Source organism: Mixophyes fleayi, chromosome 3 (assembly GCF_038048845.1).
Source record: "Mixophyes fleayi isolate aMixFle1 chromosome 3, aMixFle1.hap1, whole genome shotgun sequence".
Classification (NCBI taxonomy): domain Eukaryota; kingdom Metazoa; phylum Chordata; class Amphibia; order Anura; family Limnodynastidae; genus Mixophyes; species Mixophyes fleayi.
Genome location: NC_134404.1, coordinates 71,299,968 through 71,323,130, shown reverse-complemented (window position 1 = coordinate 71,323,130; position 23,163 = coordinate 71,299,968). Strand labels below are relative to the sequence as shown.

The following is a 23,163-nucleotide window of genomic DNA, read 5'->3' as shown; positions in this document are numbered from 1 at the left end:
TCGGATGCATTTTGTTGAACCTCCAAAAAGGTTCCCCTTGTTTATAATCCAGAAGTATTCAAAAGCCATAACCAGCATAAGATCACCAGCTCACTGGGTCGAGTCGTTACCAGAATGTGGCACTATTATGGCTTTGATGAAAATCAACAGAGAAGACGGTAGTCTAAAATGGGTTGCCTGAAATTCAAAATGCACCCCATGGAATGCAAACTAGATGATCCTCCAGCATGGGGATATATATCCACATATGTGTCAATAATGTCTAGGGATGAAAGAAATTTCCTTTAACCCATCAAATCACCAACTGGAGCAACTCCATTTTGACTTACTCCCTAGGAAAGAACTTGTTTGAGATCCCAAGTATGATGGATCCATCCCACTAGGGAACCAGAAAGACTTTAGAGTATCACCCATGATCTGGTACCCTGAGTTCAAACAGATGGACTTTGTGTGCTGGAGCATGTGGGTACTCCCCCGGAAGGCCTTTGGCCAGAAGCTCTTTTAGAGATGCAAGTTACTGGAGAAACCATCATAGGTAAAGTATAAAGCTGGACAGCACTGAATGGTTGTTCTAAATCATATGGTTTAGGCAAGGCTAATTCTACCAGGGGCTCCACGGGAGTTTCCAGAGAGACTCATGCTTTCAGAATGCTCCACTTCAGTGCTTCCATCAGAGGTTACCATGTAGGAACACACACCGAACGCATTCTTGATACTGATCCTCTCTCCAGCTAGAGATCTTAAGCCCTAGAATGAGTTCTGAACCACCAGGTTACTGGATGGTCTGTTACTCTCTATACTGTAAGCCTTCCCAGTCTAATTTATTGCTGTGACCATGGTACCGGAATGCTGCAAGAATTGCAGCACCAAATTATGGATGAAAGATGAAGGTGGTGTTGAGTGTGTCCCATTGTGGGGGCAGGTGGAAGGAGAGGGAATTGAGTACCCACAACTTCACTCCACAGAAAAGCTTTCCCACCGTCTAGGCCAGGGTTGTCCAACCCACGGCCCGCGGGCCGCACGCGGCCCAGCACGCCTGTAAATGTGGCTCAGAAGGAGTTTTGGTTGTGGCAAGGGGGCAGCACTGTTAATGGAAAAAAAAAATCCTGCAAAAAAAAGAAAAGAAAATACTTACCTTGCGGTCACGCGGTCACGTCAGCTGGTACTCCGGCTCCCTCACTTGTCTCCTCCTCCGTGCGGTGCTCGCAGTGAATGTCGGGCGTGATGTCATCACGCCCAACATCCATTGCGGAGCGCAGCACAGAGGAGTCACCCGCGCGAGAAGAACAATCAGCAGCACAGAATTGGAGAAAAGAAGAGAAGAGGACAGGAGAACAAGCCGATTAAAAGGTAAATAAGGGGGATTTTTTCTATTATTTCAAGGGACGCTGACCAGTGAATAAAAGTCACCTGGTCCTGGAGCATCATGGACCTTATCTCCCTGCTACATACTTCTACTTGTAATACTAATGGGGCATTATATATTATTCTCTTTGGCCCATTATAAGTTGTTATCCCTTAGCTAACATAGTGGTGTAATTAGCAAAACAGGTCACAATTTGGGGTCACAGTGATGTATATGTCAGGTACCGCAGGCCTGGTCAGGGCACCCTGATATACAATGCATGGCTTAAATGCACTTTATTGATATTGCATCGAAACAATACAAAAAGTGATTATAGTATAATAACTAGTGAGGATTTTTTGAACAGGGCGATTGAAAGGTAAGTATAGGGGGATTTGAAAAAAAAGTGATATATATCACTTTTTTTCTCATATATATATGTTAACTATGTTTTCTATGTTTTTTTTGGGTGATCAGCTATCGTTATTGTTAGTGTATCTTATGTGCGGCCCAAACCAACTCGTCGTCTTCCAATGTGGCCCAGGGAAGCTAAAAGGTTGGACACCCCTGGTCTAGGCATAAGCAATCCCTAAGGGTCCAGAGCATTCAAATAAAGGCCACTGGGGGAAAAGAAGGCTAAGAGTAGGAATAAGAGGGGTTTATAAGGAGTAAGGTCAGATTTACTTCCAGTGTTCTGCCACCCTTTACTGCAGCAAAAGAAAGTACAATGTCGAATAACCAAATTCTTTTATAACAAGTTTCTGCTATTGCTTATTCTATAGAAATAGATGCAATATGGAGTCTATAATTTTACGCAAATGTAAATTGTAAAGAGGGGCTTCAAAAACTCCAAAAGCATGCACTGAATCAGGTTGGTGAAAAGGGGAACAAACAGTGTCAGAATTAACAGAAATTATGTAGATGTGGCTTGGAGGAGAGCTGGCATTGAGAACCAGAATAAACAAAAGTCTAAAACACAAAGGGAAGCAAAGGCCTGGACAAAGGTGTAACTGCCATAGTAGCAGTGGGTGCAGCTGCTATGTGGCCTGCATCTTAGAAGGGGCCCATCTCCTCTGTCAAAACCTCATGGGTATGTGTGTTTTTACACCCATGGATGGGGCCCACAAATGTCTAGTTACATCCCTGGGCCTTAATGAGTCTGTATAAGGACTGCTGACAGCACCGATGCTATCTCATATCAGCAGCACTGTTAACACATATCTTTCAATGAAACTCCTTAACTGGAAACCAAAGGAAAGCATAGTGGGTGTTAACAGCTTTGCTATCGAAATCTCCCATTCACATTAATCTATATAAAGTCCTTTAATTTAAAGGTCACAGAAGCAAACATTGTTTTTAACTTGTGCTGGCAATGCTACAATTTTGCTCATTGCTGGATTCTGTATTATTTAAAAACTTTCTAATTCTATCAAAAGTTGCCCAGCTAATGGCTTGTGCACTAGCTCAAGCCACACTCCAAGCCTTTCCTATGGTGCTCCGTGGTCCTCAATAGAAACTGTTTTAATGAAATCCAGTTCATGCAATAAAGGACAATTTTTATACTTCTGTTAAATCCTTTTCTCCGATTCCATCTGGGGGACACTGCTACCATGGCTTGTTAGAGGGAACTCAGGAATTGGCACTTAAATAGTTAATTCAACTGTTAATGCTCCTCCTCACTGCAACCACTGTAGATCCTCAGTGTAATTAAACAGCTCCAAGGAAGGGAAACAGAAATAACACGCAACAGCAAAAACAGCAAAAGAGCAAAGGGTGGGAATGCAGTGTCCCCCAGAAGGAATCAGAGAAAAGGACTTAACGCAAGTATAAAAATCCCTCTCTCTTTCTTTAATCTAATCTGGGGGACACTGCTACCATGGGGACGTCCTAAAGCTGCCCCTTGAGGGAGGCAACACTGTCAATCCGGCCTGCAAAACTTTGCAGCCAAAACTTGCGCCAAGACGCAAAAACATGAAAATGGTAAAAGATTTGAACAGAGGACCAAGTAGCCACCCAGCAGAGCTGATCAGCCGATGCATTGTTGCCCGCAGCCAAAAAGGCCCCCACAGAATGGGCGCAATATGCTGCGACACGACCATGTACAGGTCGATCAAAATTAATAGATGCCTGCTTAATGGTGGACATTATCCACCTAGCAATGATTTGTTTTGCAGCTGGCAAGCCCTTCTTGTGAGCAGCATACAAAATGAAAAGGGAATCCGTTCTCCACATAGCGGACGTCCTATCCACATAAATCCTTAGGGCACAGACCACATTCAATGAAGTTAGAGGATCCCTGATCAAAAGAGTTAGCTGCCTCCTGGAAGACCGGGACCACAGTCTCTCGATTAAGATAAAAACGAGACACAACTTTTGGTCGGAAGGAGGGTATTGTACGAAATACAGTCCCTAGCAGTATGGAATATGAGGTGAACAACAAGAGAAGAGCCCCAAGTTCCGAAACTCTCCTCGCAGAAGCACTTGCAAGGAGAAAAAACACCTTTCAAGTTAGGAACTTCAGTTCAGCCGACTTCAATAGTTCAAAGGGAGATGACTGAAGAGTCCCAAGCACCAAGTTCAATTCTCAAGGTGCTGTAGGTGGTACATAAGAAGGCTGGATGTGTAGAACCGCTTGGAGGAAAGTCTGCACCTCCGGTACACACCCCCTAGCCTTCTCTGAAAATATATATCGAAAGGGCTGATACCTGCACCTTTAAGGAACTAAGACGAAGGCCGACATCCTAACCATTCTGCAAAAAAGCTGGAAAGTCAAAAGGCAGCGGTATGACAAGTCCTGCGTTCGCACCAACTGATATAGGTCCGCCACACTCTGATAATTTCGAGCAGGGACCGGTTTCCTGGCCTTCACTATGGTATTAATTACCCTGGGGGATAACCTTCTGCCTTTCACAGGTCAGCTTCAACAGCCATGCCAATAAAGCCAGCCGGGGAAGGTCCTGGTTTTGAAATGGCCTCTGAAGCAGAAGTTCATCTCAATGTGGAAGCCGTCACACTTGACCTACCACCATGCGTAGTACATCCGCATATCTGGCTCAATGAACTGGAATCAGGATCACTCAAATTCCATTGTGTCTGACTCGATGTAGAATCCAGAGGTAGCAGTGGGATTGGGGGAAAATAGATAACCAAATTTAAGGCCTATGTTATGGTAATGACATCCTCCCCCAGTGCAAATTTAAGAAGTGGCTGATGCCCCTCCCAGATAGGCACATGAAGATAAGTATCTTGGATGTCGATAAAGGCCAGGAAATTGTTTGGTTCCAACCTGTTGATCACCGACCTCAGGGAAACCTGTCCACCCGGAGATGAAGATTTAGGGATTTTAGGTTGAAAATGGGACAAAACCAGCTGTATGGCTTGGCAAACAGGAAGAGGTTTGAATAGAAACCTCTGCCCCTTTGCCCTTCCGGGACCTTGCAGATAACACCCGCGTAAAGAAGCAAAGTGATCGACTGTCGCAAAGCCAATCTCTTTACTTTGTCTCACGGAAAAGTGGTGGATAAGTAACGGTGAGGTGACCAACCTTGGAAGGCTATCATGTATCCATGGTGCATGTTTCAGGAAATCTACCGATCCTGGGAGGAAGCTTCTTGTTGGTTCCGGAACAACAAGAGGCATCCCCTTATAACCGCGGCTGCAAGGTGGAGAGGAATCCTGTCAGGATTTAGGCTTCTTTATCCAAGTTCCATGAACGCAACCAAAAAGTTCTCTAGCTGCATCTGCCAATGCAAAGATGGAAGAAGACACTGAGGCTGCATTCTGAGCTGCCTCATATAGATATCCTGAGGCTTCTTTCAGATTAAGTGCCAGAGGAAGCAAATCAGAATCTTGTAAACCGTCAGCAAGCTAATCTACCCAGGTCTCCATCGCTCTAGCTACTCAAGGGGAAGAAAGCATGGGCCTAAGTGAAGTTCCCGCCACCATGTACATGGTCTTCAAAGAACTTTCCCCTTTAAGGTCAGTGCTATCCTTGAGAGTAGCAGAGTCAGGTACAGAAAGAGCGGTATGGGGCTCCAACTTCGCTACAGGTGTATCCACCGTAGGTACCTGTTTCCACCTTGCCATCTCATCCAGCTGGACAGACGCTAGGTAACCTACATGGTACAACAATTTTTCTGTCTGACTGTTTCCAGGCTGACTCCATGAGATATGTCTTCAGACGGAGGGAAGTACACTAATCACCTCTTCTGCCACTAACAATCCTGGTTCAGACAATTGTATCATCCAAATCTCCAAGACCAAATCTTACACTCCCTGATCTCTGGAAGAGTCTTCTAAGTCAATGATCTGAGGGGAGTCAGTCTTCGAACAGGACACCATTTTCCTCCAAAGACCCCTCTGAACCAGAGACCGCTAAGACAAGATGAGCAGATCTATGCCTTTTACGGGAAGTCAGAGGTCTCAGGGACTCAAGAAATGTATTTAATTTTTCCAAGACCTTGTGCAAATAAAGTGGACCAATAAGGTTATGCCTGGATTTGACCTTGGGAACAAAGAGAAGCTGAGAGTACAGAACCCTCTTTTGAAGATGTCGTAAGGGCAACAGCCATAGAAAGGTGCACGGATACATTTTGAGCCAGAGTAATAATTGTATCCACTGCGGGTATATCTGCAGGACGGGCAAGCAACTTAACTAGCGCTGCCGATTGTGCCAATGTAGTCATCCATGGCGATTACCCCATCTCCCTGTGGCGCGGCCACCCTGGCCATCTGTTTCACTGTCCACACAAACAGTCCCCGGATACTGCTGTCCACTGGGTAGATTGGCTTTACATTTTGCACAGGTAAAATATTTCACATTGGACATTTTACCCTTCATCATCACCATTTATTTGTATAGCGCTACTGAGAACTCACTCACATCAGTCCCTGCCCTATTGGAGCTTACAATCTAAATTCCCTAACATACACACACAGACAGGGAGAGAGAGAGAGAGAGAGACTAGGGTCATTTTTGATAGCAGCCAGTTAACCTACTAGTATGTTTTTTGGAGTGTGGGAGGAAACCCACGTAAACACGGGGAGAACATACAAACTCCACACAGATAAGACCATGGTCGGGAATTGAAATCATGACCACAGCGCTGTGAGGCAGAAGTGCTAACCACTTAGCCACCATGCTGTCCACAACCTTGTCAGACATTTTTCGCAATATGTAGGATGCGATAGAAATAAGTTTTCTGCAATTCATTATATCAATAGTCACAGTCACACACTTATTTATTTTGAATATAGACATAAATGTACTAACTCTACAGGAATAAACCCAGAATTGTACATATATACACACACACATATATTTATATGTGGTCCAGTTGGATCCTGGCCAGGCTTTAAGGGAGTTATGGTTCTGGTCGGATCTCCCGTTGGTGTACTCTAGGCAGGACCCAGGGGGAGCCTGTTCTGAGCCCTCCACTGGACTGATTTGGATGAAAACGCCACAGCCTAGTAACATTGGATCCCAGAAGACATACTGGGAGATAGAGATCCCGGGTGGGCTTCCCGTTGTGTAAGCTGGGCAGAATTTTGACCCAGGAAAACTGTTCTGGTTCTTCCATTAGATGGATTTGGTTTGTTTGTATGTCCGGTTATGCATTCGGACACCCGATTGGGACATGGCCTATTGGATCCTGGCCAGGTTTTAGGGGGGGTTAGGGTCCTGCTCAGACCTCCCGTTTGTGTACGCTGGGCAGAACTATGATACTGGGAGCCTGTTCTGGGCCTTACACTAGATGGATTTGGATGAGAGTTAATATAAAAACAAAAATGACACTGGCCAGTCACATCATGGATGTGTTGAAAGAGCTGCTAATTCTTTTTAAAATGATGAAAGTTACATCCAACTCATTGATATCTTAATAACTTTAAGATTTAAACCCGGGCAATGTCGGGTATTTCAGCTATTATATATATATTGTAACAGAATAATCCTCACAATAGGAAGAATCTCTACAGTAAGACTAACTATGTAAAGAACTTAGTAAAATAATGTAAATATAATTCAACAGATATCTTATTTGTACAGATATGTATAAAAAAAAACTTATTTAAAAGCTATTTAGCTCTCCAGAATCACTATCTAGAGCAGAGTATCTGCAGATAGAGAGAAGCCCGTGAGTAAACCACCATATACTGTTGATCAGTAGCAGGGTTTGCGAGGTAAAACCAGACGTTTCTTCAACTGGTCACTTCACTGATTGACATGTTTCTTTGGAGCCAATCCAGGACGGGAGGGAGGAGCCCTGTATGAAGATAACATGCATCTAATGGGTCTCTCTCATCACTATTCCTTATCCACCGTATGATCAGGCTCAGCCCCTCTTTGTCAGTGCGGCCGATTGCAAGGCTTCTATTTATAAGCCTGCAACACCCGATGCCCATTTCAGTTCTGCTAACGGAGCTGTACCACAAACAAAGTTCCCTCCCTCCTCTATGAGGGATGTCATGGTATAGCCCACGGAGATGGCTCCACCATCTTGACATTTCTGAGCTCTATGCCACCAATGGCAGCGCTGGTTAGTCAGCTTAATAGTAATAGTTTACATCGTCGATAGCCATTGTAACTATAGAAAACATGTACAGCAAAATGTATTTTCTGCCACAGTTAATGGCTGCCATCCGTACATCTAATAAGTCTGTCTGTGGGAAATCGTTTCCCTCAGCCAATTTTGCCTGAAAGCATCGTATAGCTTAAGAAAAACATAGCACACATTACAAAACACTAATAAATTAATAAAATAAAATAAAACCTAACCTACAGAAATAGCTGCAGAGCCGCTAAAATTAGGTACAACTCCTATGGGCACTTAAAGAACATTGAGCAGCTTCTGCAGAGAGGAGGAGCTTCTGTCACCAGTTACATTAACAGTTTAATTAACAACTTAAGTACCAACTCCTGAATCCTCTCATACAACCCATGGTAGCAGCGCCCTCAGATTGGAAGAAAGAGCTAAACCTAGAATAATGATCTTGCTTTATGAACAGCTTTGACATCACTAACCCAGTACACAATACTTTTCATACTTTTGTAGCAATGTAAGTCAAACTCTACAGAAAGGAGATATATATTAACAAAAAGGCAAAGTCAAAAATGCTTCCATAAAGCATTGCCACAGAACAATCAATCAAATCAACATACCGTTTGCGAGATGACATTTGATATCCCACAGCTAAAGCATCTCTTAGTAAGTCACTGACAAACTGCTCAGTGGCCTAAAAAAGAAAGAAAAAACAACTTTCTTATATTCACTCTAATTAAAAGGTCATCAAAAGATGAAAATATTAACATTTTGTTAAAAGTACCCAAATGAAGGTTATGAAATTCTAAAATTTACCTTTAAAATCATTTCTTCTACTGGGGACGCATACACATTTTTGTGAACTTCAACAGGTTGTAAGGAAACTCGTACCTTTAGAAAAACAAAGGAAATAATTTAATAACTGGTAAGGGATTAAACCAAAAAATTAAACACACATTTAGCTAGTGGATGAAGTGGAGGCATGGAAAATGTAAGTGAATGGAATTTCATAATTTTACAATGAGGGCAGTAGGAGATGTGGCGGTATGGTATACCAACATATACCAACCCACTGCGACCACTGAATTTAGCACAATATATTATGCAACTGTATTTTGCATTCATGCTTCATATATAAAAATTTTAAACTTGGGTTTTAGTGATCCTTCAATCTAATTCATAAAATCTAAATATCTTGGAATATTTTAAATTATTTTTAAAAGATCAGTAAAAATAGATTTTTAGTTAAACTTCCCCTATCCTAAAATGTCTTCGCTACCACATATGGTCATGGCAGTGCACTTGCAAGGCAAGACGACTCTCACAGATGCCTGCTGCAATATAATAGTGGCCACATAACTGTGTGACTGCTATTATATTGTGGAAGGACATATGATGAATCCCGCTGCAATGATGCCATACTCGCATCAGTCGCTTCTCCATATAACAGTAGAGGGTAGGGCAATGAAGACTGCTCTACTCTATTCTGTCGCACTTGGTCATCGGAGTGTGACCTCACACAACTGGTGAGCTGACAATGAGGCAGTCTGCATGGGGAGTACGTTAAAGGGAAAACATCTTAAGAAAGGGAGAGTAAAATAAAATGCAAACTCTTGTTTACTCCTTGCTTGAAGCAGCCTGGTTTAAAGTGCTAGTGGGAGAAAGACTAAATCTGAGAAACGACTCAAGGAAAAAACTTTCTGTGATTCATAACTGGACATTCAAATAGCCTATAAAATTATACATTACTTTTTATTTAGTTTTTAAAGCAATGAAAAAGTGTTGCTACTATCTTTGTGCTATTTTCACATTAAAATTAAATCAACCGGGGCGTGGCTTGGTGGTGGAAGTGTCCGGACGCATCCCAGCAGAGCTCCGGCCGTTGCTGGGCTGGCAGCAATTGGCACGAATAATAATTTATATAGCGCCACTAAATCCGCAGCGCTGTACATAGAATATTTGTCACTCACAGTAGTTCCTGCCCCATTGGAGCTTATGAATAATACTACTGGCCCGTACTTACTAGTCAGAACTCACCTAGGTCACCTCACTGTGACTGCACCTGCACAACTGCCCACCAGGAACGCGGACAAAATTCAGCAAGAACCGGCCGCCGGTGTTGGCAACCTTTCCGCTGTGGGGAGATTTAAGTGGACCTACTGTCTGGAGGCACCCAACCTGGTCTGACTCCCCTGAGGATGCCGGGGAACAACCCAGAAACTCGGCCAGTGACAGCCTACACATTCCGGCAAGGCACATCAGCAGCGACATACGGTCTTTCCGCAAGGGATATTTTTTTTCAAGCGGCGCCATTTTGCCAGATCCCCGAACACCTCACCTGACCCACAGCTCTCAGGGGCCCAGTGTTCTCACTGCTACTGTCGATCGTGAACTACAGCTGCAGTGCTGTCACACGAAGGTAAGCGCCCCACCCCCCCTCCTAAGTGCCACAAACAGTCTGGAGGACAACAACTCTCTATATTGGTGGGAGATGGAATAACACAGCTGCTGCACAGGGATTAAGTGTTGTGACCCACACTACCTATGCCAGGGTGCCTACACTGACCAGCCTTCAACTCTGAAACACCCTCCTGTTGTCTGTCTACTAGAAATAAACCTTAGATCACAATCTGCACTGCAGGCTCTGGAACTTTGTCATCTAGGGGGCCATTAATACAGCATCTCTCGCCTTCTTTTTGTGTCCATATTCTGGTGCCCCTCACATACTCAGGGTATTGAGTGTACAATTGGGATTTGCTATCTTGCAATACGGCATTTTTGCAGTCAACACCTATTCGCATGTATAACACTGCCATCTAGTGGTGAAATTAATACTTACAAGGATCTTCTGTCTTTTTGCCTTACACTATCTCAGTTCACAACAGTCGCACTGGTCTCTGAGTGCACCCTTTCCACTGAGCATCCTACCAAAGGAATCCGCCGGATTTAGACCCCTGTCGTTCACTAAAAAGACATCGTTCCCAGTTACTATCAGCAGTTAAAGGACAGACCCTATTTCTCACCAAATATCTCATTGTCCACTACACACTCAACTACTGACATACATCTGCTTAGTGAACTCATCCTCAACATGCATAGAACAGCTGGAAGATCACCCAGCACTTCCCACGTCAGGACAAACCTGCATCTTCATCTTCGCCTCCATCTTTCCCAGGAGCACAAGGGGATCCTGACTCCATAGGTTCCACACTAAATTCTACAAAGGCCGACTTTGCTGAACTGCGAAACTTGACTGTTGACTGCACTGATTCTTCTTTGGCGGATCTCCAGAAAGCTATAGGCGACTTAAAAGCGGAAATTGTCTCTCGAAAGCAATGGACAACACACTTAAATTTCAAAGTGAAGCGGGACATGACTTGCACTACTCACTCAGAGAAAATGGATTCATGAAAAGTTGGAGGACTTCTCAAATTGCCCCACTTTAAGGAGAGCATCTTGGCTTCTATAAACACGTATTTTTAATTAAATTCTGACCCAGAGGTCCCAATGCCCGCAATTTGGGAAGCCCATAAGGCAGTGATTCGGGGGGATATCATACACTTTTTTCCTGCGGGAAGCAAATAACGTTCTTAAACATTTTACAATTTGTCTGTCCAGCGTCAGGATCTTAAGACCCTACATAAATGGACACACTCCTGATCACTGTTCCAATGTATACAAAAAATCAGGGGTAGCTCCAGACGATCCAAACAAAGTGCACTGAACGCCACCTCCGATGGCTTTTAAGAAAAAGGTAATAAAGCAATACTAGCCAACAGACTCAGGGCGCAGCACACTTCGCAGGTCATCACCTTGCTCAGGGATAAGTCAGGAGCCCTGTCCTGTACAACCTCCACTGCGCACAATCCTCCCAGGCCCCTGACGCCCAGACGATACAGTTCCTTCAACCGACTAGACATGCTGCACCAATTATCGCCCCATCTCACTATTTAACGCAGATGTAAAACTTTTTGCCCAAGGTATTAGCTACTCGCTTAAACACATATATGACCTCTTTAATCTTTCCATACCAGGTAGGCTATCCTTTACCAGACAAGCCCTAGATAGCACAAGGTGGACAATATACATTATCTCGCATATCAATAAAATGTTGGACTTCCCTGATTATCCTTGCCCTAGACGCGGAGAAGGCTTTGGATAAGCTTTCGTGGCCCTTTACGTTCAGTACCCGTAGATATTTTGGATTCCAAGGGCCTTTTTCACTGCTATCCAAGCAATGTACCATCACTCCTCTTTGTTGGCATTAACTAATGAGATACTATCTTTCGCATTCACTTTGAGCAACGGTACATGACAGGGCTATCCTGTATCGCCCCCGTATTATACGCCCATTGTATAGAACCCCCTGGCTGCTGCAATTCAAAGGAATCCCGATATTTTCAGGATCCACATAGGATCTTGCCATTTCAAATTTTCGCTATTCACGGACCATGTTCTATTAACGCTCTCTAATCCCTTAATTTCGCTCCCTAACTTTTCGCAAAGAGCTGGCAGAATTTAGCTCAGTCGAACTATAAAATGAATAATTCAAACAAAGGTGAGCACTGATTCTTCTTTGGCGGATCTCCAGAAAGCTATAGGCGACTTAAAAGCGGAAATTGTCTCTCGAAAGCAATGGACAACACACTTAAATTTCAAAGTGAAGCAGGACATGACTTGCACTACTCACTCAGAGAAAATGGATTCATGAAAAGTTGGAGGACTTGGAAAAAAGGGAGCGACGTAATAATCTGCAGTTATGCAACATCACTGAAAAAATAGTGGAACACTATGCCAGAAAATTCTTAGCCTCACTCAACCCTTCTCCTTCCACATCACCCTTACATATAGAGAAATTGCATAGAGCCTTGAGGCCTGGACCGAAAGATTCTGATCCCCCAAATGCACGGAACGCCACCTCCGATGGCTTTTAAGAAAAAGGTAAAAAAGCAATACTAGCCAACAGACTCAGGGCGCAGCACACTTCGCTGGTCATCACCTTGCTCAGGGATAAGTCAGGAGGCCTGTCCTTACAACCTCCACTGCGCACAATCCTCCCAGACGATACAGGCGAACCTAGAAAAAGGCCCACTACCAACTCTTTACCCACCGCAGATCAGTTCCCTCAACCGACCAGACATGCTGCACCAATTATCGCCATAGGATCTTGCGATTTAAAATTTTCGCTATTCACGGACCATGTTCTATTAACGCTCTCTAATCCCTTAATTTCGCTCCCTGACTTTTCGCAAAGAACTGGCAGAATTTAGCTCAGTCGAACTATAAAATTAATAATTCAAAATTAGAAGCCCTCACCCTCCAGGTCTCAGGTTTCCTTAATGCCACGCTTGAGGCCAAGTTCTCATTCCAATGGCGCTCCAAGTCTCTGAGGCTCACGCTAACTATTACCCCCCCTTAGACTCAATTAAGCACAACCTCTCTATATATTGAGGTTTGGCAAGATAAGTGTGATTAAAATGAATGTCTACCCCTAGGTCTTATACCTATTCCAGACTCTTCCCATTTTAATACCGGGGACATTCCTGTCTTCCCTGTGGTAGATTTGTATGGCAGGGCAAGAAACAGAGGATCCAGCGCACTTGCCAAGCTAAATCTGCTATGTCTGGGGGGTACGGACTCCTGATCTTTGAACATTATCAGGCGATTAATCTTAGTTATATTATCTCCTGGCAGACAGCACCTAGAATCAAGAGGTGGGTAGATCTGGAAAACGCACTTACATCTGCCTACATCCTGAAATATCTCCCCTGGCTACTGCATAACCAAAGACCAGTATTGGTCTACTGTCACCCACCTTGCAGTTCATGCTAGACAGCTTGGATAGACTCAAGATGAAAGAACTCACTACATTCCCCTCCCCCATCACGCCACTTTGGCACCACCCAGCATTCCAGTGGGGAATTCTGCTTCATATGCAACACCCTGGCAAAGGGCGGGTACTACCCACTTTACCAACAACTCAAATAATTTCACTCCACACACATTTTCTGACCTTTGTGAGAAACCGAACCTCCCCCCTCCTCCGTCTATTTTTCCTATTACAAATTCGAGGGTTTATCCAGGACCAATGTGAAACCACGAAACTACGGAAGCCCACAGCCTTCGAGAGGCTATATACGTATCGAGTGGGACTCCCAGAACTGGTTTCTCTTATCTGCCATGTTACCCTATCACCGGTGGCCGAGCCATGAAGCCGTTTGAGACTGCACGGGAATGGGACATCCAAAAGACACTGGACGAGAAGGGACTGTCCAGGCTCAGGCTTAGGATCTTTGATGTATCTATTAACACTTCGATCAGGGAAAATGCCTATAAAGTTTACACCCGCTGGTTGCTTTGCTCTCTAGTGAAAACTCTCACCAAACATAGCAGCAAACTGGAACAGGTTTGTGCTGCTACCCGCTTGCAAATCGCCACAGATTGGAAATCCTTGAGTCTCCCATGCCTCCATGCAGTGGTATATAGTATAGATGGAATACATCACAAACCTTCTTTAGGACAAAGTTTGTAACTTCCACAAGATTTGGGACCCATGGTACACTTTTCACCAAACCTCACTGCCTGGCACCCGGTGAGCTGCTTCTCCACCTTTGGACATCAGAGCTCAGATCTCACTTTTTCCTTTCCTTTGGTCATCTCCTTTCTCCTGACCTGGGTTGGCAGTGGTGGATTCTCACCTCTGCTCTCATTTCTCTCTCCTTCCCTCTAACCCTTTAGTATCTTCTCCCCCCCCCCACACACAGTCCTTGACCTCCCCCTTCCCCATGCTTTCCCTCCCCACCCCTATAATGGAAAATCCAACAACTTGGTATCTCTCCCGGTGGTGCCCCCGGGATACGACTCGTGACCCGATGCTATGTAAGCATAGCTGACTACATATATTTCTTGTAATAGGCTAATCTAGATCACACTCGCTTTCTCTTAATTGCACGGTTTCATTACTATTTTTTATATCTTATATTACACAAGCCACTTGTGGTATTGCAAATATATTACTGATGTCTATGATCTATTGTCATTGTATATGTTGTTGTTGAAAATAAAGATATTTAAAAAAAATAGAATAAAACAAATATAACATTTTGACCTTAGTGAAATTATAACACAGCCCTGATTGAGCCATACCTCCTGCGCTGTGTCTCTGATGAACTCACAGGATAGACTAGGAGTCAAGTAAAACTTTACATCATCTCCTTCTTCATTTTCCTTTTTGATCTGAGGTTTCTGTTCTTCATCTGTGCTTAAGATATCCACATCCTCATCTACTTCTTTCTCCTTCTTAAGAATCTTCTCTAATTCCTCCACTTTTCTACAGAGCACCTCAGAAGAGGAATAGGAGGAGGGCAAAGCTGAAAAATACACACAACATAAGCCTCTGGATTTCAGGCCATTCTATTTATTGCAATTTATAAAGCTCATCATCCTTAGCTTCTACCTAACTGTAAAGCATATGTATTAGCAAGTTACTAAGTGGTTAGCACTTCTGCCTTACAGCACTGGGGTCATGAGTTTAATTCCCGACCATGGCCTTATCTGTGAGGAGTTTGTATATTCTCCCTGTGTTTGTGTGGGTTTCCTCCGGGTGCTCCGGGGGTTTCCTCCCACACTTCAAAAACATACTGGCCGCAAACAAATTGACCCTAGTCTGTGTGTGTGTGTGTCTGTCTGTCTGTGTGTGTTAGTAAACTTAGACTGTAAGCCCCAATGGGCAGGGACTGATGTGAGTGAGTTTTTAATACAGCGCTGCGGAATTAGTGGCGCTATATATAAATAAATGGTAATAATAATAAAAATACTTTATGTGCACAAATTAACGCAAGTCATTTCAGTTAAATTAATCTGTCCAAAATAATCACTTATCCCTTTGACGTTGTTTTCCCCACATCAAAATGCGTAGGGTATTTGCTGCAACAATATTCACTGACCCTCTAGAACCTGATGAGACTGGGCATCAGTCTCTAATTTAATACCCTTCATAAAAAGGCACACTGACAGAGTACATGGAGACAAACCACATTGTGCAAGTATACATTTGCTAAAGTCTTCTTTTGCTCAGGATTTGACCTGATTTTGTACCAATACACCTGCAGAGTCTTATTAATTTCAGCCAAAGAAATTGAGTTAATTTAACTGTGTGTATATATTTAGTAAACATAATATTTAAGTGAATATTAAAATGAAGGTAATCAAATTTCATGATTCACAGACATAATTCTTTAGATATAATTTTATGTTTAAAAAGCTGCTTAAAATGGGCAGACTTCACATTCCTTGCTGAGAAAAGACAAAGCCTGAATGGCAGGTTCCATTCTCTCAGGGAAATTAAAGCTCTGTAACTGCTTGGATGTCAAATCAACTTGAAGGGAACAAATGATTTGCTATGCTTTATTACCTCACTTTTTGTTCTATAGAAGTAAACTTTTAGTCACTCACACTCCAGTTGGACGGTGTGTATCAGTTTCTGATAGATGAGAGGAAACAATACTCCAGCACTATTTGCTTTTAAATGAAGCGAAAGTGACAAGTCAGACTAAAAATTGCATTTTACCGCCATGCTTCATATGAAAATGTAGTGTTGTGGGTCCAACAATTGTGAAGAGCATGTACATCGCTAATTAATTCTAACTGGTTCTACAAGTAAATTTTAAGATTAACTAATCTCCTAGGCAGTGCCGACTGGTGGCAGAATGATGAAAACTGAAAGCTCTTTCCTGCCTACCCTGCTCTAAAGCGGTTACATAGAGATAACATTCAGGATTAGGTATCCATATCGAAGTCGACCGCCCATCCCTTCTATACTAACTGTCCCACTTGGATGACTGTTCTGCCGGTAGTATATAATAAATACACACCCACTTGCATTCCTATACTTGGTGTGTAGATAGGTTAATGTACGCACAACACTGTGAAGACCTTGGGCGTGGTGGGGACAAAAAATGAGGTCCCCACAAAGCTTACCAACACCAGTCAATACAAGAGACATTGCTAAAATACTCAGCATAAAAATCTGACAAGCCCCCGCGAGTCTCTTTTATGTGCGTGTTTGACGTGGAGGGGGAGAGTGTGTGCATGTCACCACTGGAGGTCAACTACGAGCAGGAAGAGGAGGAGATTGCAGATTCCCTGCCCTTTTATAACAAATGGGGATAAGACATGGTCGCATCAGTCTGCTGCTGAAAGTAAAGTGGGGACAGTGGAGCATAAGACAGCCCATTGGTGGCTCCGACTAAAGCCTGGAGAGCAGTGGAGATGAGAATGTCCCCCGATTCTTCAGAGGAGAGTGATTTAGACACCAGCGGATGCCCATTTGCCCGGCGGTGAAACAAAGTGCAAGTACCCAGAGATGATTTATATGCACGATCATTCTCGACCTGATGGCAGCAGTATTTTAAACACAGAAGGTCAGAAAGAAAGCGCGGTGTCCGCCCAAACGCCATCCAAAAACAGTGATGACTCTAAGGCGTATAACAAAAAGTTATAAAAAGTGCCTAAACTCCTTGGCCACCTACTGTACCCCAATGTCTTGCATTGTCCCCCAATGGCAGAAAAGAGAAAGCAGTACTGCCTGTACTGTGAGAAGCCACTGTCAAAAAAAGCCCAGCATATACACCATGTTCACCATAATGACTGTGTTCCGATACTATCCAAACTTCTCTAAAAAGAGATAGATGCCGGAGGCTCCATGCACTGTGCAGCCTGCCAAGGCCTGTTCACAAGAAAATACCTGTGGCGCAGCATGAAGAGACGTAAGCTAAACAGAAGGGGCAACAAACCCAAACCTGCCAAAGACAGAGTACAGTCTCTGTGCGCCTTTGCTCAGCTTGATCCACCTAATATCAGGTGTGGTTTTGGAAGCTCTTGAGCCACATGCTACCAGATGAAATCTTACAGTCAAAAATGGCCGATGCCTCATGCAGATGGGGCAGCATCTCTTCAACCGGGTTGGGTCAGATGTTGGCAGGCACGAGTACATCCGTCAGGAGCTTAGAGACACGGGCAGGATACTGCTACTGGCCAGTAGAGCTATCCCTTTGGAGAGGATGGAAGACTTCACCAACCCATCGAACTTTCTGCATGTAGTAGACACTGTGAAGCTGGCTATAACGAGGAGGCAGGTACATTTAAGACACCATATTGTCATATAGGAGGGGGCACACTGTTTAAAAATATTAAATCAGCTGCTGCACATGGTTTCCTAAACTTTCAGAAAGGGATTGTCATTTTTACAAAAGCATGATAGTGATGGTATATAAAAGGGACATATTATGTAAGGGCCTTTGCAGATATATGATTTTGCCAGCTTAATTACATAACATACGCACCGATCAGCAGCAACATTAAAACAACTGACAAGTGAAATTAACAACATTGATTATCTCATTACAATGGCACCTGTCAAGGGGTGGGACATATTAGGCGCAAGTCAACAGTCAGTTCTTGAAGTTGATGTGTTGGAAGCAGGAAACATGGGCAAGTGCAAGAGATATGATCAACTTTGACAAGGGCCAAACTGATGGCATGACGACTGGATCAGAGTATCTCCAAAATCGCAGGTGTAGTGAGGTGTTCCTGGTATGCAGTGGTTGGCACCTAGGAGGAACAAACAGAGAACAGGCGATAGGGCCGTGGGCGCCCAAGTCTCATTGATTCGCATGCGGAGTGAAGGCTAGCCTGTTTAGTATAATCCCACAAAAGAGCTACTGTAGCACAAACTGCTGAAAAAGTAAATGTTAGTTATGATAGAAATTTGTCAGAATACACAGAGCATTGCAGCTTGCTGCATATGGGGCTGTGAAGCCAGACAGGCCAGTGCCCATGCTGACCCCTGTCCTCTGCCAAAAGTGCCTACAATGGGCTCGTGAGCACCAGAACTGGACCATGGAGCAATGAAAGAAGGTGGCCTAGTCATATGAATCACTTTTACCTGGGGAAAAGATGGCATTCATGTGGATGTTACTTTAACAATCTTTTACGTAGGTGGAAAGTGTCAGAGACCAAGTACAGCCCTTCATGGCAACGCGCCCTCTTTCAGCAGAATAATGTACACTGTCACACTGCAAAAATTGCTCAGGAATGGTTTGAGGAACATGACAAAGAGTTCAAGGTGTTGACTTGGCCTCCAGATTCCCCAGATCTCAATTCGATCAAGCATCTGCTGGATGAGCTAGAAAAACAATTTCCGATTCATGGAGGCTCCACCTTACAGGACTGAAATGATCTGCTGCTAACGTCTTGGTGCCAGATACCACAAGACACCTTCAGAAGTCTTGTGGAGTCCATGCCTTGATGACTCAAAGCTGTTTTGGGAGCACGAAGGGGGCCTACACAATATTAGGCAGGTGGTTTTAACGTTGTATCGTTGTTTCTGCCGTGGCGCAACCTGGAATGCCTATAATTGGAGAAAAGAGGAATGTGGGAGGGGGAGATAGGGAGGGGGGGGTGGAGATATGCAATAGAAGCAGTACAGACAATATACTTGAGTGCTGGTGATTTCAGCAGGTGATTATAGCTTTTTTTTTGCAGTTTTAAATGTTATAGCTCTTTTGCTCTATGGAGACAGTATTTTACATAAGTGTTCAGTCAAATTATGAGACATTCATTTTATTATCCAGAGATTCATTTCCATATTGTTTTGAGGCAATTTGTCTATTTATAGTATTAGGGGTTTCCCACGATAGCATGGAAAAATCCCCTAATACTATAAATAGACCTTGCGGTTGTGCCAAGTTCATTGCATATCGGAGCTTCTAGAGTGTAGAAGCTGTTTGCGACGTCCCATCTTTTTTTATTTTTGGTAAACAACCATGGTCCGGATTGGATCTTACAAATATGGGGCCCTTCTGGCTGAAGATAAGACTTCAATCAACAAGGTGGCCCTCCTGGCCAGAAGAAATTAAGAATTTTCCAAGCATGGAATTACAAATTATTTTGGGACATTTACAAGCCGAACTTTGGATACAAATTTCTTTGGGACATGTTCAAGTCGGACTTTGGACACAAATTTATTGGGACTTGGTTTTCACACATTTTAAGATTAAAAGCTGCTGATGACAGATGAAAACATCAGTGATGAGTATTTTGGGGATTTTAATAAAATGATATTGTATAGATGAGGGTGTTTAGTGTCTTTATTGGGGTTTTATTATTTTTATTAAATGTATGTGGTGTGAATGAGGGAGTTGTGGTTTATTTAACATTTTGTATTGTAGAACTACAGGTTCCAGTCAGCCGTGGGTGTCAGGGCATGTTGGCACTTATGGTTCTCCGAGTACCAACATGCCCTGGCTGCCATGGATATGCTGGTGCTTGTAGTTATACAAGCATCAACATGCCCACACTGTTTATGGCACCCTGGCTGGGACTTGTAGATCCACAAACAAAAATGGCATCTGTTTTTGTACACTTATATCGCTGTTATTACCCTACACCCACCCACCGCCCAGGGTGTAGGAAGAGCCCTTTCAGCACTTGGCCTAGTCCTGGTTAAGTGAAAATTGGGGGGACCCCACGTCAAACATTTTCCCGATTTTCACATAACCAGCAGTAGGCTGGCAGTACTAGGGTTTACAATTTAGGCTGGGCGGGGGGACCCCATGCTTTTTTTTTTTTTCCAACTTTTATCTATTTTTTAGATAAAAGTTGCAGGTAAGATTGATTATCTTAAAGGCAGGGTTCAGACGTTGAAACATTTGTCGCTGACGGTCACGGGTAGAATTAACTTTGTTAAAATGATCCTTCAGCTAAATTTTTGTATGTGCTGCAGCAGTCGCCATCTACATTCCTCATAGTATATTCCGTTCTATTGACCGTCTCATATCCTCATCGGTATGGGCGGACAGGCGTACCTGTAATGTTTTGTATATTGGGCAGTTCTATGTGGATGGGATATTATGCTCCTTTAAACAGCTACGGGGACTATACAAACTGCCTAGGAGTCATTTCTTCAGGTATTTGCAACTAAGGCATGCTATAGCCTCCAGTTTCGGGGGGCGTCCCGAGTCTCAGTGCAGATCCTCTACGGGTGCAATTGTCGCGGTTGGTCTCAAGGTACCAAATATTGTTCACATATTTAATTCTGTTGGAAGGGGATGGTGTGGGCGGCTTGCCGGGACTGCGACACCTATGGGAAGTTGATCTGGGGGAAATTAACGATAAAACCTGGGGTACCATTTTGAACAGTCCGTGTCAGGTTGCTGCTTCTGTCGGATTTCGTCAGGTCCAGGTTTTCCTTCTACATTGAACGTATTTTACTCTCCTTCGACTTTCTAAATTTAGTGGGGGACAATTGGTCCTGTGTCCCAAGTGTTGGAGTGTGAGGGGGGACTTTTGGCACATGCTTTGGAAATGCCCATTGGTGTCTTCCTCTTGGAGGGAGGTGGGTGCCTGTATAATACGACTGGGAGTGGGAGTATACGTGATCACACCAAGACTATGCATATTCGGTCTGGGCCTGACCAAGAATACTCATAAACTTATTAGACTACTCCTTAATACTTTATTTATGTTGGCAAAGGTGGTCATTGCAAGGAAGTGGATGGCCCCAGAGGGTCCGGCCTTGAAGGATTGGATTGATCTGGTTAATGATACAGTAGGCCATGAGCGATTCATGTACACTAGCAGAAATTTGCTTGACAAGTATGAGAAGATTTGGTATAGATGAAGAATATCTCCTTATGTTGTCAATAGTGTCAATAATCTTTTGAAACTAGCCAGATCCAGGGATAGATAAGCATCTCTGAGAAGTTTCTGTATGCAGAGGATGTGGACCTGACCAGCCAAGCAGAACGAGCAGAGCTGAGAACTTAGGCCCTGTGAACATTTCAGATCTCAGGGACATCCATAACTCACTTCGGAAAGCTCGGTGTCATTTTGAGAATTAATCTGACTTAATTGAAAATGTAATTCCTAAGGTGGTCGGTAAAGAGCCTGTAAGAAGGGTTTAAAATCTTCTACTTTAGACATTACAGTGTGCATTTTCATGAGGTGATCTATAAAGATTGAAATGTCTCGTCTTTCTCAATTGTGTTTCCTCACACACGCCAAGTCTTAAGTAGTAAGTAGTTTTATATCCTATTTCTCAAACTTATTTGTGCAACTTAATTTATGTCTTATTAGCTTTTTTGTAACTAAACCTTGGAAACATTTTTCGGATTAAAATAAAATTTAATCTAGCGTATTTTCCGTGATACTTTGTGAACTTGCGAAGCCCAGGGAGGCTCATGCTACATTTGTATGTGATTTAAGTGTGAAACATTAATAAGTGGTTTTGGTGAACATAAGGACACCATAGTAAATACTTTGTGGTGGCAGAAAAGATGTATTCACCGCTACGTGACTAAGGCGACGCCAGTCACAGCCAGCTGTTCAGATTGCTGTATCCGAGACAGGCTGGGCGTTCGTGACAAGTACTAAGAATAGATTCTCACTAATCCTGTCATGCCAGCTTAAAAGCGTAAAAAAAAACTAAAAGAAAAAATAAAATATAGCATATCCTGTTCAAAAAATTTGTTCTATAGCAAAAATGGAAATGATACAATACAGGGAAAAGAGCTGCTGTGATAAGGAAACAAATGTCCATATTTCATCTATGCATGCTGAACAGTATTTATAAAAAAAACGCCAAATTCTGCACTGTCAGTATCAGTAGTAGTGGGGTTTTGTCACCCAATATTTCACCCAGGCCATAAGATTGCCCATTTTAATAGAAAAGACAAGCTTCAGTGTGCTTACCCGCCTCATTGTCTATACGAGCTAACACATCTTCAATAGATTCCCGATCATCACTGGCATTCTCAGGGTCAGGGGGAGTGTAACCATGAATACGACACCAATGTACAATTTCCTTGTTTTTCAATTGGGTAATATTGCTAAATTTGGGCTGTTTTGCTATGATTTCTTGTAGCATTTTCTTCATGGCCAATGCTCGCTGCCACTAGAAATTTTTTTATACAAAGTACAAAGGTGAACAAATGAGTCAATAGGCATACATTTTACAAATACACTGTAAAGGTCATTCATAACCATTATTAACTAATAATTCATCACAACTATGTATTTCTCGTAACATACTGCTCTTAAATAGGTAATAAAGGGAAGGGGACATTGTGATTGTCTTACTTATATGTCACAATTACACTGTTTAAAGGTTTTTATTATATAGGTAGAACTATGCCTATAAAATGTGCTTTCCCTTATAAGCTAATGCTCCAGTAATGGCACTTCTAAGGAATGCAAACATCTTAATACACATTTTAGGGG

General features: G+C 43.1%; 1 protein-coding gene across 4 annotated transcripts in view; it reads right to left on the bottom strand.

Moving 5' to 3' along the window:
- Positions 1–23,163, bottom strand: part of YEATS2 (YEATS domain containing 2) — a 75,846-nt gene that overhangs the window by 4,213 nt on the left and 48,470 nt on the right. For all 4 annotated transcript variants that reach the window (XM_075201707.1, XM_075201708.1, XM_075201710.1 and 1 more), the window contains 4 exons: positions 22,636–22,837; positions 15,031–15,254; positions 8,701–8,775; positions 8,505–8,578 (listed from right to left, as the gene is read on the bottom strand). In XM_075201707.1, the coding sequence (XP_075057808.1) occupies positions 8,505–8,578; positions 8,701–8,775; positions 15,031–15,254; positions 22,636–22,837 (575 nt within the window). The remainder of the gene's footprint in view (positions 1–8,504; positions 8,579–8,700; positions 8,776–15,030; positions 15,255–22,635; positions 22,838–23,163) is intronic.